This window comes from Alligator sinensis, unplaced genomic scaffold, assembly GCF_000455745.1.
Source record: "Alligator sinensis unplaced genomic scaffold, ASM45574v1 scaffold2_1, whole genome shotgun sequence".
Classification (NCBI taxonomy): domain Eukaryota; kingdom Metazoa; phylum Chordata; order Crocodylia; family Alligatoridae; genus Alligator; species Alligator sinensis.
The window spans coordinates 222,151-234,657 of record NW_005842712.1 but is presented as its reverse complement, the minus strand read 5'-3'; the positions used below and the strand labels follow the sequence as shown (position 1 = coordinate 234,657).

The 12,507-nt window shown below is 46.2% G+C and overlaps 1 protein-coding gene across 1 annotated transcript in view; it reads right to left on the bottom strand.

The window, feature by feature from the left end:
- Positions 1 to 1,871: 1,871 nt before the first annotated feature.
- The window catches only part of RPS7 (ribosomal protein S7), a 14,981-nt gene continuing 4,345 nt past the window's right edge, over positions 1,872 to 12,507 (bottom strand). Inside the window, exons 4-6 of the mRNA XM_006034222.2 lie at positions 11,959 to 12,023; positions 4,332 to 4,482; positions 1,872 to 1,986 (exon numbers count right to left, since the gene is read on the bottom strand). Of these exons, the coding sequence (XP_006034284.1) occupies positions 1,909 to 1,986; positions 4,332 to 4,482; positions 11,959 to 12,023 (294 nt within the window). The 3' untranslated portion in view covers positions 1,872 to 1,908. The remainder of the gene's footprint in view (positions 1,987 to 4,331; positions 4,483 to 11,958; positions 12,024 to 12,507) is intronic.

Here is a 12,507-nt window from a genome sequence, read left to right as displayed (position 1 = left end):
CAAGGGAGCCACAGGGGAAGCCCCCATGTCTTCCCTGCCTGGCCCCATTCCCCACCTAGCCCAGCTTTCCAGCACTTAAAAAAAAAAAAAAAAAAAAAAAGCGCTGTACTCACCAGCTCTGGCACCTGTGTTGGAAGCATCACCCAGGGCACTAACTTTGGGAGTAACCCATGCAGCTCAAATACTGGCAGTTTCCTACTATCCCACGATAAACAAATCGCAAATCACCAACCCCTCTGCATCTGGCACAGCTACACAGCCAGCTCTTAAACCAAGGAAAAAATGTTTTAAAATACCTACCAAGTTTACATGTACGCTTATTTTGACATACAACCTTGCAAGGTCAGAAAGAAAACCTGACAATAGGGAGCTGGTAAAAATCTGCACTGCCATTTAGTGAAGCTAAATATTCTCCCCACTTACAGAAGAACCAAGGTATCAAACTCATCCAGCCCCACAGGCCTGATGACTGGTGTTGGGGTCAGTTCATAGGCCCCATCAGGTCCACAGCTCCCCTCCCCCAGCATACCTGAGCCAGCAGCTGCTTCAGCTGGTCTAGGACCCAAGCTGCCTGCAGCACAAATCCCAGAGCCACCGAGTGCTGATGCAGTGCAGTCTAGCCAGCATGACAGCTATGCTGCACACTGGGGATGCACCTGATAAAAGATTTTCCTATACTGATGGCCAATTATTAACCAGCCATATCAGCCGATACCGATCCAATAGCTGATATGCGGCCCTGCAGTTTGGAGAGCAGCATCTGGCTGGTAAGTCTGTGGGGGAAGGGGAGATCAAGATCCCCCCCACAGTGTAGGAGGGAATGGGGCTGGGGCAAGCACTGGCCATCTGGGGTGGGGCATGGGACAGAGTCATGGGTGGCTTGTCCAGGGAGAATGAAGTAGGGAGGGGTATAGGGGGCATGTGCCTCCTGGATTTGTGGGTGGGACAAAGGCAGGCTGCCCACTGCAGGCTTGGGGCCAGAGGCTGCGCTGTCTTCTTCCCATTGGGAGGCTGAGCTCAGGGTGGGGAGAAAGTTTGGGTGGGAGGGGGGGGCCTATAACCTACCCCATAGCCCCCTCCCAGTGCTGCCACCACTGCCACAAGTGCAGTCCTGGGCTAGCCCCCCTACCAGGAACAGACCAATGCAGTCCCAGGCCCTGAGCCCGCCCTTGCCTGGCATAGTAATCTGGGGGGCACATACCCCCATGCCTCCCCTGGGGGTGTGCACAGCACCAGAGAGCCACCCACCTGCTCTCCCCGTGGATGAGCCACCCCACTCCCGGGGTCACATGCACTGCCCTGGTTAGGCAGTGCCTGCACCAGCCCCAGCATGGGGGCCTCAACCTGAAGAGGTGAAATGTTGTCCTTTCAAGTGGGTACTTCACAGTTCTAGTCCATGAACAAGGAGCATTTCTGTCCAACACTGCCACATAATTGTCAAGTAAATCTAAACCCAAAAATGTATTTGTGTTTTTTAACTTGGGGAAGCTGGAGATTTTGAAAGGGGTTCTTAAAGTGCAATGCTTGCAAATTTAAGTTGTGATACATTATCTTATCAAGCCCTTTTTTAAAATAGTTTTAAACGGATTTTAGTTTCTTATTAAGCATTTTTTACAAGGCTGCTGAATGAACACACTATGATATGGACATGACAGGAGAGAGAAGAGAAAAGAAGAAAGAGGTGAGAAATGGAGATTTGTTTTGCCTAGCTACCATTAAACTTTGCTTCTAATTGACAACCCTGCATCCATCAAACTAAGCAACTAGTTTGATGGCAATAGAGCTTCTATAGCCTAAGTCATCATGAATCCCATAAGTCAACTATTCCCATGTGTGTTTACGACTGTTTTTGTTTAATGAGATGACTCTGGTATATGAATAGTTGTTTATTCAGCCAGTTTTTGTACTTTACAACTGGAATTCTGGAAATTCAAAAATTACATCTTTGCCTGTGAGCTTCTTGTAGACACCAGAAAATGTTTCCACCTGCAAAGAGAGAGCCACGTTACTTTATTGTTCTGCAAGAGCTGCATGTCCAAGCATAGTTCATCTACTAATAGTACTGTATATTCTTATGTACTACACACCTCACAAATAAACCAACCATGCACCTTGTTTTTAAAGCCAAAATATAGGGGCAGGGAGGAAAGATTTTTCCAGAGTCATGACTGACTGCATGTCAGAGTAGTAAGTCCTTCTGGAAACAGTGTTCAGGAAATGTGGCATCAGGAACTTCTTGGTGGGGCAGACCATCTCCTGTGATGTCACACTTCCTGGATACTCCACATTCCCAAGATGACTTCCTCCATGTCACACAAGGTTAAGCCCCAGACCCTTGCAAAAGGAATAGCCTTGCTAGTGCCCTAAGTAGTTCTTTATATAAATTCCTGTTAATAAAGTGGTTTCCATATGTTATTGAGATACTACAAGCACGTCGCTTGCCACTTCAAGCATGCGCTACAATGCTGAGCCACTAGTTAGTGCTCAGCCAATAGTTATGGACATTAGAGGGCTGACACAGGACTTCACCCCTTCGATATTCAAGCAGATATTAGTAGGGCTGTGCAAAATTTCAACAGGTACTTTGTTTCAAAGCTGTTTCGATGCATTTCGAGCTCGAAACAGTGACATCTAAATGAAACTAAAGGCTTTGAAACTAAATGAGGGCACTCAAAACTTTTCGAAAGTTTCTAAGCGTTTTGAGTTTTGAAGCCGGGCTTGCCTGCAGCTAAACGGAAACTAAGGAAAGGGAGGGCAAAGAGATGGGAATGACTGCTCTCATATTGACACCTAGCTCCTGGTTCGATTCCCCAGCCCCCAGTTTGGTTCCTCAGCTCTCTCATAGCTTCTGCCAGCTCTTCCCAGGGGGCACAGGCCCCAATCTGCATGTGGGGTTTCAGCAGGCTGCTGCTGATGCTGCTGGCTGAAGCCAGTGCCAGCACACAAGTCTGCCTGGTACAACCCATGCCAAGCGCTGCGAAGAATATAGTGCTGGCTCTGGCCCCAGCCAGCACCAGCAGCCTGCGTGCCCAGATCCAGGGGCCCGCACCCCCCAGAAAGGCTGCAGGGCTGTACCAGACTCCTCCCAGGAAGAGCTGGCCCCCGGATCTGCATGCAGGATGACAGCATGTTGCAGCTGCCGGCAAGTGGTACGAGTTTTGCTTTGAACAGTTCGAGGTGCAGTTTCACAAAAAACCCTGTACCTATCTCTTCCTGATAATTTGGCCGGCTTCACGCCTTCCAAAGGGGCTACCATCCCTACAATTTTCATCCAAATCAGGAAAGAAATGACAAAGTTACAGGCATTTTTGTGATTCCCCATTATAGCCTATGGGCGAAACGTTGAAACAGCAAAAGAGTTTTGACAAAACCAAACAGAACAGCACTTCAAAACAACGAAACAAAACATTATCCCTTTGAAACAGCGAAACAGAAGCTGAAATGAAACGGTGCTGTTTCACACAGCCCTAATAAGTAACAGCCATCATATGAGCTGCATGGCATGCTTAGATCTCCAGAAGTACTCCTTTTCTAGAGAAGAAAACAGCTTCTCCATTTAAAATACGAACCCAAATTTTGGGGAAAATGTACCTGTTGAAATATACCATATTTTCTTATATACAAGATGTCATGCACATTTCCTCCTTAGGAGCCATCAAGGAACTGGAGGAATACACTATGTTTCACCTTCATAGCCAAAAGTTCAAAAATTAAATCAGTTTCTGAAAGTGCCATACCAAACTCTGTTACTCCATTTTTTTTCTCTAACTGCAATAGTGAGAAATAAGGGACTTGCAGCCCATTTAGTTTCCCAGTGTAATCAATCTAGAAAACATGGCTTTGATTAAGTTGAGATTACGCATCAGTCCTTCTAGAGAGAATGCTTTCTGTATAAAAGCACTGAAGGAAGTAAAAATTGTTTGCAGAGCAGCATGACAACTGATTAATTGAACAAAATATAGATTTGCAATAACCAACTACAGAGTTTTGGTGGTGTTCAATCCACACAGCAGTGAAGTTGAGCAGCAGCACGGCCACATGTGCCAGGCCCATCAACTCTGAAGATCAGAACATTCCATTCCAAGAGTCCATCACAGGGGTAGACCTCACAATAAACCAACTTAGGAAAAGCAGAGTGCAAAACAACCAAGACTGAAATTAAACAAGTTGCCAGCTCATTGCCCAGAAGGCGAACGCAGGCAAGTTCTTACACTCTTGCCATAAGGGGAGAAGAATGCAAGGCCATGTCTTACGTTTCTCTGTGAAAGTCTCCAGTTTACAAAAAAAAAAAATCTCTGCCCAGAGTTAGACTTTAAAGCTTAGCTCCTTACCTTATGTTCAACATTGTTCTGTTGCGCTTTGTCCAAATGGACTTTTATTAGTCTGCTGCCGTCCAGTTTCACACGGATTCTCTTGCCCACAATTTCACTTGGGAAGACCAGATCTTCAAGAATGGCATCATGCACTGCAGTAAGTGTACGGCTGAAACACACCAAGGTAGAGCCCAAGTTAAGCCGACACACTTAGTCCAGGGGTTGTCAACCAGGGATACGCATACCCCGGGGGGTACCTGAGAAGGCCCTAGGGGCGGGGAGGAGGGGGGAAATCAACACACAGCCACGCCACGCACCATCCTGCGCTGCCCCGTTTGCTGGAGGCAGGGGAAGCTCACACGCGGCAGTTTCCGCCACTCCGCATGGCTGAATGTGTGGCACCTCGCCACTCCCCCGCAACTCAGCATCCGGCCATGTGCCACCACCCCCACACTCAGCAGCTGGGGGTACATTGCCCTGCATCCAGCCGCTGGGGGGTACAGTGATCCAAAAAGGTTGAAAACCCCCGGCTTAGTCTACCAAGAATTAGCTTTCTAGTCCAGGGATTTTCAACCTTTTTTCATGTGTGGACCCCTAAAAAATTTCAAAATGAAGGTGTGGATCAGAATGTTCCACTCCAAGAGTCCATCACTGGGGGAGACCTCACAATAAACCAGCTTAGGAAAAGCAGAGTGCAAATCCCCTTTGGAAATTTGGAATAGAGGTGAGGAACCCTCTGAATTATAAGTGTGGGTAGTATTCACACACTTTTGATTGAGTACAGTCATCTTTCACAGACCCTTTAGTCTGCAGACAGGCTGAAAACCATCGTTCTAGGCTAAGACTTCACAACACTCGCGTAGGAGGGAAATACTACCATTACTTCAATGGTAAAAAAAAAAAGAAGAAAATAATATTAATGCAAGCCTGCTCATTACCCCTCCAAAGTAGATGCATGCATTCCACTGAAAGTTGGCAACGGCTGTATCAAAACTCCATTCAGAGGCTGGGGAAGTGAGGGGGGAGGAAAAGGGTGTCAGGTACTCCGCAATATACAAGGAAACTCAATAGTTTGTAGGGTGTGTCTACATGTGTGCATTTACTGCACAGTAACCAAAATTACTGCACAGTAACACTGTGTGTGGACTGATTTAGGACTAACGTTAGTCCCAAGCCAGTCTACACACAGCATTAATGTGTTTTAATGCCTGCACGTGTAGACGTCAGCTTATTCCCACTTACCGTGCAGTAAACTGAAGCTGGCATAAATGCATGTGTAGACATACCCGTAGTGAGCTATTCCTTACATACAATACTGCTTTATCAAATGCTAACTGTATTTAAAAGCAAGCCATACCAAAACTAGTAGTAAATTTACTACTCGATGGCAGCTGCAGGTTTGATTAATAGCTTCTCTAAATGTCACAGTCCTCAGGTACTTTTATAATAGACTACAATTTGGAGGGCCAATTCTGAACACTACGTAAGTCAAGGGAGGGTTTTTACAGAGGTGTCAGAGACTGCCAATTCATCAAAACCTGAACCATTGCAAGGTTAGATAGTTGAGGAATTCTGCACTGTTTCAGTATTTCCAAATGCCAACTGTTTTCAGTTCAAACTAACTACAATTTGAATTTTAGACCAGAAGTGCTCAAAATATTTGAGTTGACCTAAAAATTGTTTTTCTCTGCAAACTTCTAATCTGAGATGGACTTCATCCCAGCTCAGGACTGGAAAGGCTTTCTAGTAGGAAGTCTGTTTCCACACCTAGCCCCTCTCCTATTAGCAAAGCAAAAATCTCTCATGGCATTCAAACCAATATGGAATAAATGCTATTCATAGGGTCAGACCACAAGCGCATGGAGCCCAGTACCCTCTCACAGTGGCAGGGTATAGATATTTAGGGGGGAGGACAAACAGAGTATTTCCAGGGTCTTCCACCCCTTGCTCCTCTCATTCTAGTTTCCAACGAATTAAAGGATTGAGTTCAAATTCAGAGGCTGCATCCACATCATTTAATGCCTCCTGATGGACCTTTCCTCCATGTTAATTGCATGCTGGCAAGGGGCGTGGGGGAAAGTAGAAAAGAGGGGTCAAAAAGGAAACTTTCCTCTTGTTAGCCTTAAGCCTATTACCCAGTAGTCTCAGCAAGTCCCCTAGGTCTTGTATTTTGAGAGAATGTAAATAATAAATCCGTATTTACTTTCTCTGCACTATTTAATTCTTCGTACGACGCTAATCTAATGTTCCCCACCCCCTGCATCTCACTTGAAAGTCTCTGTTTATTTAGTTTCTCCTCATCTGGTAGCCTTTCTGCACCTTGATCATCCTTGTGGCCTCTCTCTCTACCTTTTCTAGTGCTTCTATATTCTTTCTGAGTGGACCAGAACTGCACAGTATTCAATGTCTGAACGTGCCAAAGATTATGAAGGGCATAACAATACTTTGTTTTGTTTGCAATTCTCTGAATTACCAACATAATTTGCCTTTTTGATTGCTGCCGAACCCTGCCCTTAATGTTTTTATGCTGAACCCTGACCTTAATGTTTTTAGGTATTTGTCCATAATGACTCCCTAAACCTCTTTCCCCGTGTAGTAAGAGTTATTTTCCCACCATGCATTTAACATAGGATTTAGTTTGACATATTGCTACCTACCTGCTCTATTTTGCAAAGTCTTTCTGTAGTTCACCTTGGTTTTTCCGACTAGATAACTGTGGTCAGCAAACCTGGTCATCTCACTATTTACTCCCCCATTAAAAGGGGTTTATTAATAGGACTATATTAAACAGCAGTCCAAACACATACCTCTGGGGCACCACTGCTTACTTCTTTCCGTTCAAAAAAATCTATTTATGCCCACTGTTTTGTATCCTTAAGCAAATTTCTAATCCACCAGTGATCATTCGCTCTAATTCCACAAACTAATTTCATTGAAAGCCCTTGGTGAGGGACTGTGAAGGTTTTTAGAAGTCCAGATATACTATAATCAAGTGAGCTTCCCCGATCCAATTTTGCTGACATCCTCAAAGATCACTATTAAGTTGGTGAGGCATCACCTCATTTCCAAAGAGCCATGCCATTTCCTGCTCAGTAAATCTTGTTCCTCCATGTGCTGAACAATTAATTCTTTATTGTTTTCACCAGTTTGCCAGGAACAGAAGTCACTTACTAGCATGTAGTAAAGGGCTCTGGAGCCCTTAAGAGTGGAGTTACATTGGCAGCCCTCCAGCACCAAGGCTGTTTTAGGTGACATCCTATAGTAAGCAGTTCTATAATTTCAGTTTTGAGTTCCTTCAAGAGTCTAAGGTGAAAGTCATCCAATCCTTGTGATGTGCTATATTCTCCAAAACTACATCTACCAAGGGTCAATTCTACTAACTTGTCTGGTAGACAGTTATTTGGGCTAGAGACCACTTATCAAGTTACACACACCCCTCTCCCTGCATTCCCTCCCCTGCCCCAAGTCCCAGGCACACGGCTGGGCCGGCGCCATGCTGTGTTCCCATGCGCCACTCCATGCCATGTGGGTGCAGCTGGAGTGGCTGGTGCAGCTCTTGTCCAACCCTGGTGCGGGGAGGGGAGCCATGCCAGTGGTTCCAGCTGCACCCACCTGGCGCGGCCCAAAATGGTGCACAGGAACACAACATGTCACCGCATTAACAATGCCCACACCCCTACCAGGCCCTGGCTCAGAAAACCTGCAGCTTCTGGCTCTCTTCTTTCTTGCATGCCCTCCCTTGCCAGTAGGGAGAACCACACCTGAGCTTTGACCCTCTCTGCAGGCCAGACCATCTGGTCTGCAAACAGCTGCAAGGCCAGAGCTGCCTGCAGGCAGCTAGCTGGGCAGAAACCTGGCCAGGACTTCAACACCCCCTGCATTGAAGCATGCACGGAGGGGGAGTTGGGGAGGGGGGGCTGGGCCAGGGAGGTTGCCTGTCAAAGATGAGACGAGACAAGGGCAGTAGGACCCAGGGGGAGCTGGCAGCAGGACCCAGCGGCAAGGCCCGCACAGCCCTGTCCCCGCAACCAGAAGCCCCTGCCTAGCAGAGGCTTCTGGCCTGGGGCTGTGGGGCTGTGCCTGCTTCCCTGTGCCAGAGAAGGAAACATGGCCCTCGACACCTTGCCAAAACTCAGTAAGTGGCCCTCCGCCTGAAATAAATTGCCCGCCCCTGATCTAACCCAAGCCCTCCCATCCCATTTCCTATCCTTTTTAGGAGCACTTAGATCTAGATTATTTATGACTTCACCCCCATAAGACGCATCAAGTCCAAACCATGTGCTCTTCCACACCCATAAGCCTTCCTCCAGTTCTCAGGTTACAGGCTGCTCTAATACCTTTTTAAAAGGTTTGGTATGAGCAGTTTGGTACTATTTTGGTTTAGGTGGAGCCTGTCCCTCTTGCATAAGCTCCTCCTATACAAAAAGGAACCCCAGTTCCTAATACACCTAAAGCCATCCTTTCTACCATCTCCTCATCCATGCATTGAAACTCTGCCTATCTGCCTGGACCAGGACTTAACTTCCAGAACCTTTTTAAAAAAAAATGTGGGTAACACTGAGATGGACCACCAGGTATGGAGTGTTTTCCCTACTCTCCAGCCTGACACCCTGTCTCATAACCTTCCTTTGCAGCAACACTGGGGCTACCAGAATGGAGATGGAACTACTATACCATGTCCTTAGTCTCATCCAACTATCTTTGTAGCTCTCTTAGCTGTTCCAGTTCAACCACACTGGTCTGCAAGGACTGCATTTGCTCCAAGGGCTAGAAGCTCTTTGCAGTACGTGCAAAAACATGCCACTTCCCCACTAGGAAGGTAAGCATACACATGACTCTCCATGCCATAAACCTGGATGACCCCATCCTTTTGGGAGAGGCTTCTCCCAACATTAAATTAGATTTGAAGTGGTTTTCTTGTTTTGGGGGTTACTGGAAGGGAGGTTTGAGGAAGGGGGTGTGACTATTAAAATATTATTTAGCTACATCTTGTTAAAATTTCTTTAAAGCCAAATTTAAATTAGAGTATAACAGTCTATACTCTGCTAGCTTAGGAAAAGGGGGAAGTAAACTGTTAAATCCTAGAATAAAAAAAAAAAAAAAAAAAATGGTATTAAATGTTTAATTAACTCCAAAGCTCAAGTTCAAGATAAGGGCAAATTAAAGCTAAACCAAGTTTTTACCGCAAGAGATTAGTTAACACTTGGCAGGTGTTAGCTCAGGGGTGGGCAAAATCCAGCTCACCAATCGATTTTACCCAGTCCACAGATGGGCAGCGGCACCACGCGGCAGGCCCTGGGTAAGTCATGCTCAGAAGCAAGGGCCCACTGGGGGCACCGTGGGGGATGCTGGGCAGAAGCAGCCACACCTGCCCAGCACAGTATAGCAGCCTGGGAAACGGAGTCCGACCTGCCCAGGGCCGTACTCCATATCCGAGGCACCACAGGAGATGCTGGGCAAAAGCAGGCCCACCTGCCTGCCTGGCACCAGCAGAGGCCAGAGCTGCTGCCTGCCAGCAGAGGTTGGGGCCCAACTGCAGCTCACCCACGATCTATTGCATGGTGCCAGGTGGGACTGCTTCCATCCAGCATCTTCTGTGGTGCCTGAGATATAGTCTAGACCTACAGGTCCTGGGTGAGCTGTGCTTGGTCCCCAGCCTCTACTAGCAAGTGGTACCCAGGTCCTGAAGGGCTAGACTGCATTACACAGGTGCCACAGGGAAGCTAGGCAGAAGCACCTCTGGCCATACAGCAGGCTCTGGGCAAGCCATGCTCGGGCCCTGGTGGCTCTGGCCATGTGTGGTGCTAGGCAGACAGGCACAGCTCTTCCACCAAGCAGCTGCCAGGGCCCCAAGAGCAGCTCACCTAACCCCAGCCACAGGCCTCTGCACAATCCTATCCTGCCCTGCCATCCTGGGAACTGGTGGGGAAGAAATGAGATAAGTGCATGCACTGGAAGCCCTGAAGATAGGGCGGGACAGAGTAGCAGCCTGTGGCCAGACCCCCAGAGCTGCAGACGCATCCAGCGGGTGTTACCTGGGGAGCACAACAGGAATGTACACACATGGTCCTCAACAGCTCACTAAAACTCATTATGTAGCCCCTCCAGCCCAAATAACTGCCCATCCTTGTATTAGCTAGAGATAAACGGGCCCGGCCCCCACCTGCACAACGTAGCCTATCCCAGGAAGAGCTATAAAGCCAAACTTTTGCCAACTGCCTTGTTTATTCTCCCCCAAATCATTCAATACTGCTGATCACTCAGGGACTTCCTTTTGGCAGAGGACAAAACCCACATACAAGTGACACTCCCTAGCCCAGGGCCAGGCAATTATTTTGTACAGAGGGCCGCTTACTGAGTTTTGGCAAGCCATCGAGGGCCACATGACAAGCAGCCCAGGGCAGATAAATATTAATTTTCTAAATTCTTTAGGGGCCCCGCAGGCCGGACAGAATGGCCTGGTGGGCCGGGCTGCATTTTGCCCTCCCCTGTCCTAGCCCCTCACTGAAAATTCCAATTACAGTTCACTGCACATACTCCAGAATGAGACCAATGTTAGACCCTAAACAATCACAAAATACAGAAAGAACAGCAATGCACAACTGGAGCCAGGCCCATAATTACATTTTAATCAGTTTTACACATCCAGGGCCAGGGTCACTATTCTCAGGGAAGGCCTAACTTGAGTTTCTTTTAACATTTCCATCTGGACTCACTGCTCCCAGGCACACACAAAGTTTCTTCACCTATCCTCTCAAGCTGAAGGTACCAACAACAGATCTGCTAGAAAAATCTTGAGTAGGTTTCTTTACTTACACCAAAAAATATGGTTCAAATGCAGGGATAACATCATCACTTGGCGTTTCTTTTTCTGCCTAATCAATGTTAGCATAGAATACCTTGGATCAAATGTTTTGCCATACAAGGTTTTTTAGGTTATGAACACATGCTTGCATAGTTAGAAACAGATGCTTACAATGTAGTCTTAGATATGAGACAGGATATAATGCCACAGCTGAGAAGAAGCAAAAAGGTACTATAGCAAGACTTGCTTAAGGTCTATGCACTTCAAGTATTTGGGAAGACAGCCTTGGGTTTGACTAGGCTTAACATAATGGCTTGATATCTCAAAGACGAAGAGTCTCATCTGTCACTAGCTACAGGAAAAATTTGGCTAGCTGCTCCTGGTAACAAACTGAGACTCAAGTCGGATAAATCACGCAAGATGTATTGAGATCAAGGGTCTCAATCATCTGACTTGTGGCTCTGTTTGCTATCTTATTGAGAACAAGGATCTCAATGAGGTTGCACACAAGAGCCAGATGATCAATTGTAGAAAATACACCACGACCAAGTGTATGACCAAACCAGTGCAGAAGAACAGTTACAGAGACCATTTCAAAGCAGGACCAGAAAACAATTAGACTTGAAAAAAGAAATTTGGGTTTGATTTTCAACAGCACCTAGTCTTCCCTTGCCACTTCCCTTGCTAGATGGCATTAGTTCACTTGCTGAAAGGAGAGGCTTAGTAGAGACAATGACTAAACATAAGTCACTTGCCCTTAAAGTTTCTACTAACAATCAAAACTGTCAGTCAAGGTATGTTGTTAAGTGGCACACATACCCCTGCAGAATATTTACTTACCTCCTGGGACGCTTTTGCTTGTTTTTTGTGCGGCTTTTTCTTGTCGGTTTGGGCAAAATCCTTCTCTGTTAAGGAAGAAATACCAAATCTCACATGACTGCTTAAGAGTTTCCAAAGTCTAATTCTGAAAATAAAGTGTACACTCAGTTCAGGTATTCCCTCCCCACTTCAAAAGAAGCAGGATCAAGGGAAGTTTCATTCAGAACCAGAGATCAGTTTCTTGGGGATTTTCCCAGGACCCCAAACTCATACTTAATGTGAATAATATCTTAACATGACCATTGTAAAAGCAGTCTGCATATAAAGTTGGCAGCCAGAACAAAAATCAACAACAGAACTATTTAACTGGTAAAAATATAAATGCATGTTTTGCCATTTAGGAACATCTGCCAGAACAAAGAACTGATAGCTTTCAATAGGAAACAGACAATTAATTCTGGAAAACTGAAGTGTAGTTGTAGCCATGCTGGTCCAGCCAATGTGAAAAGCATAGTTTTGTTTTGGTTTTTTTGTTTGTTTGGGGGTTTTTGGTTTTTTGTTGTTTTTTTT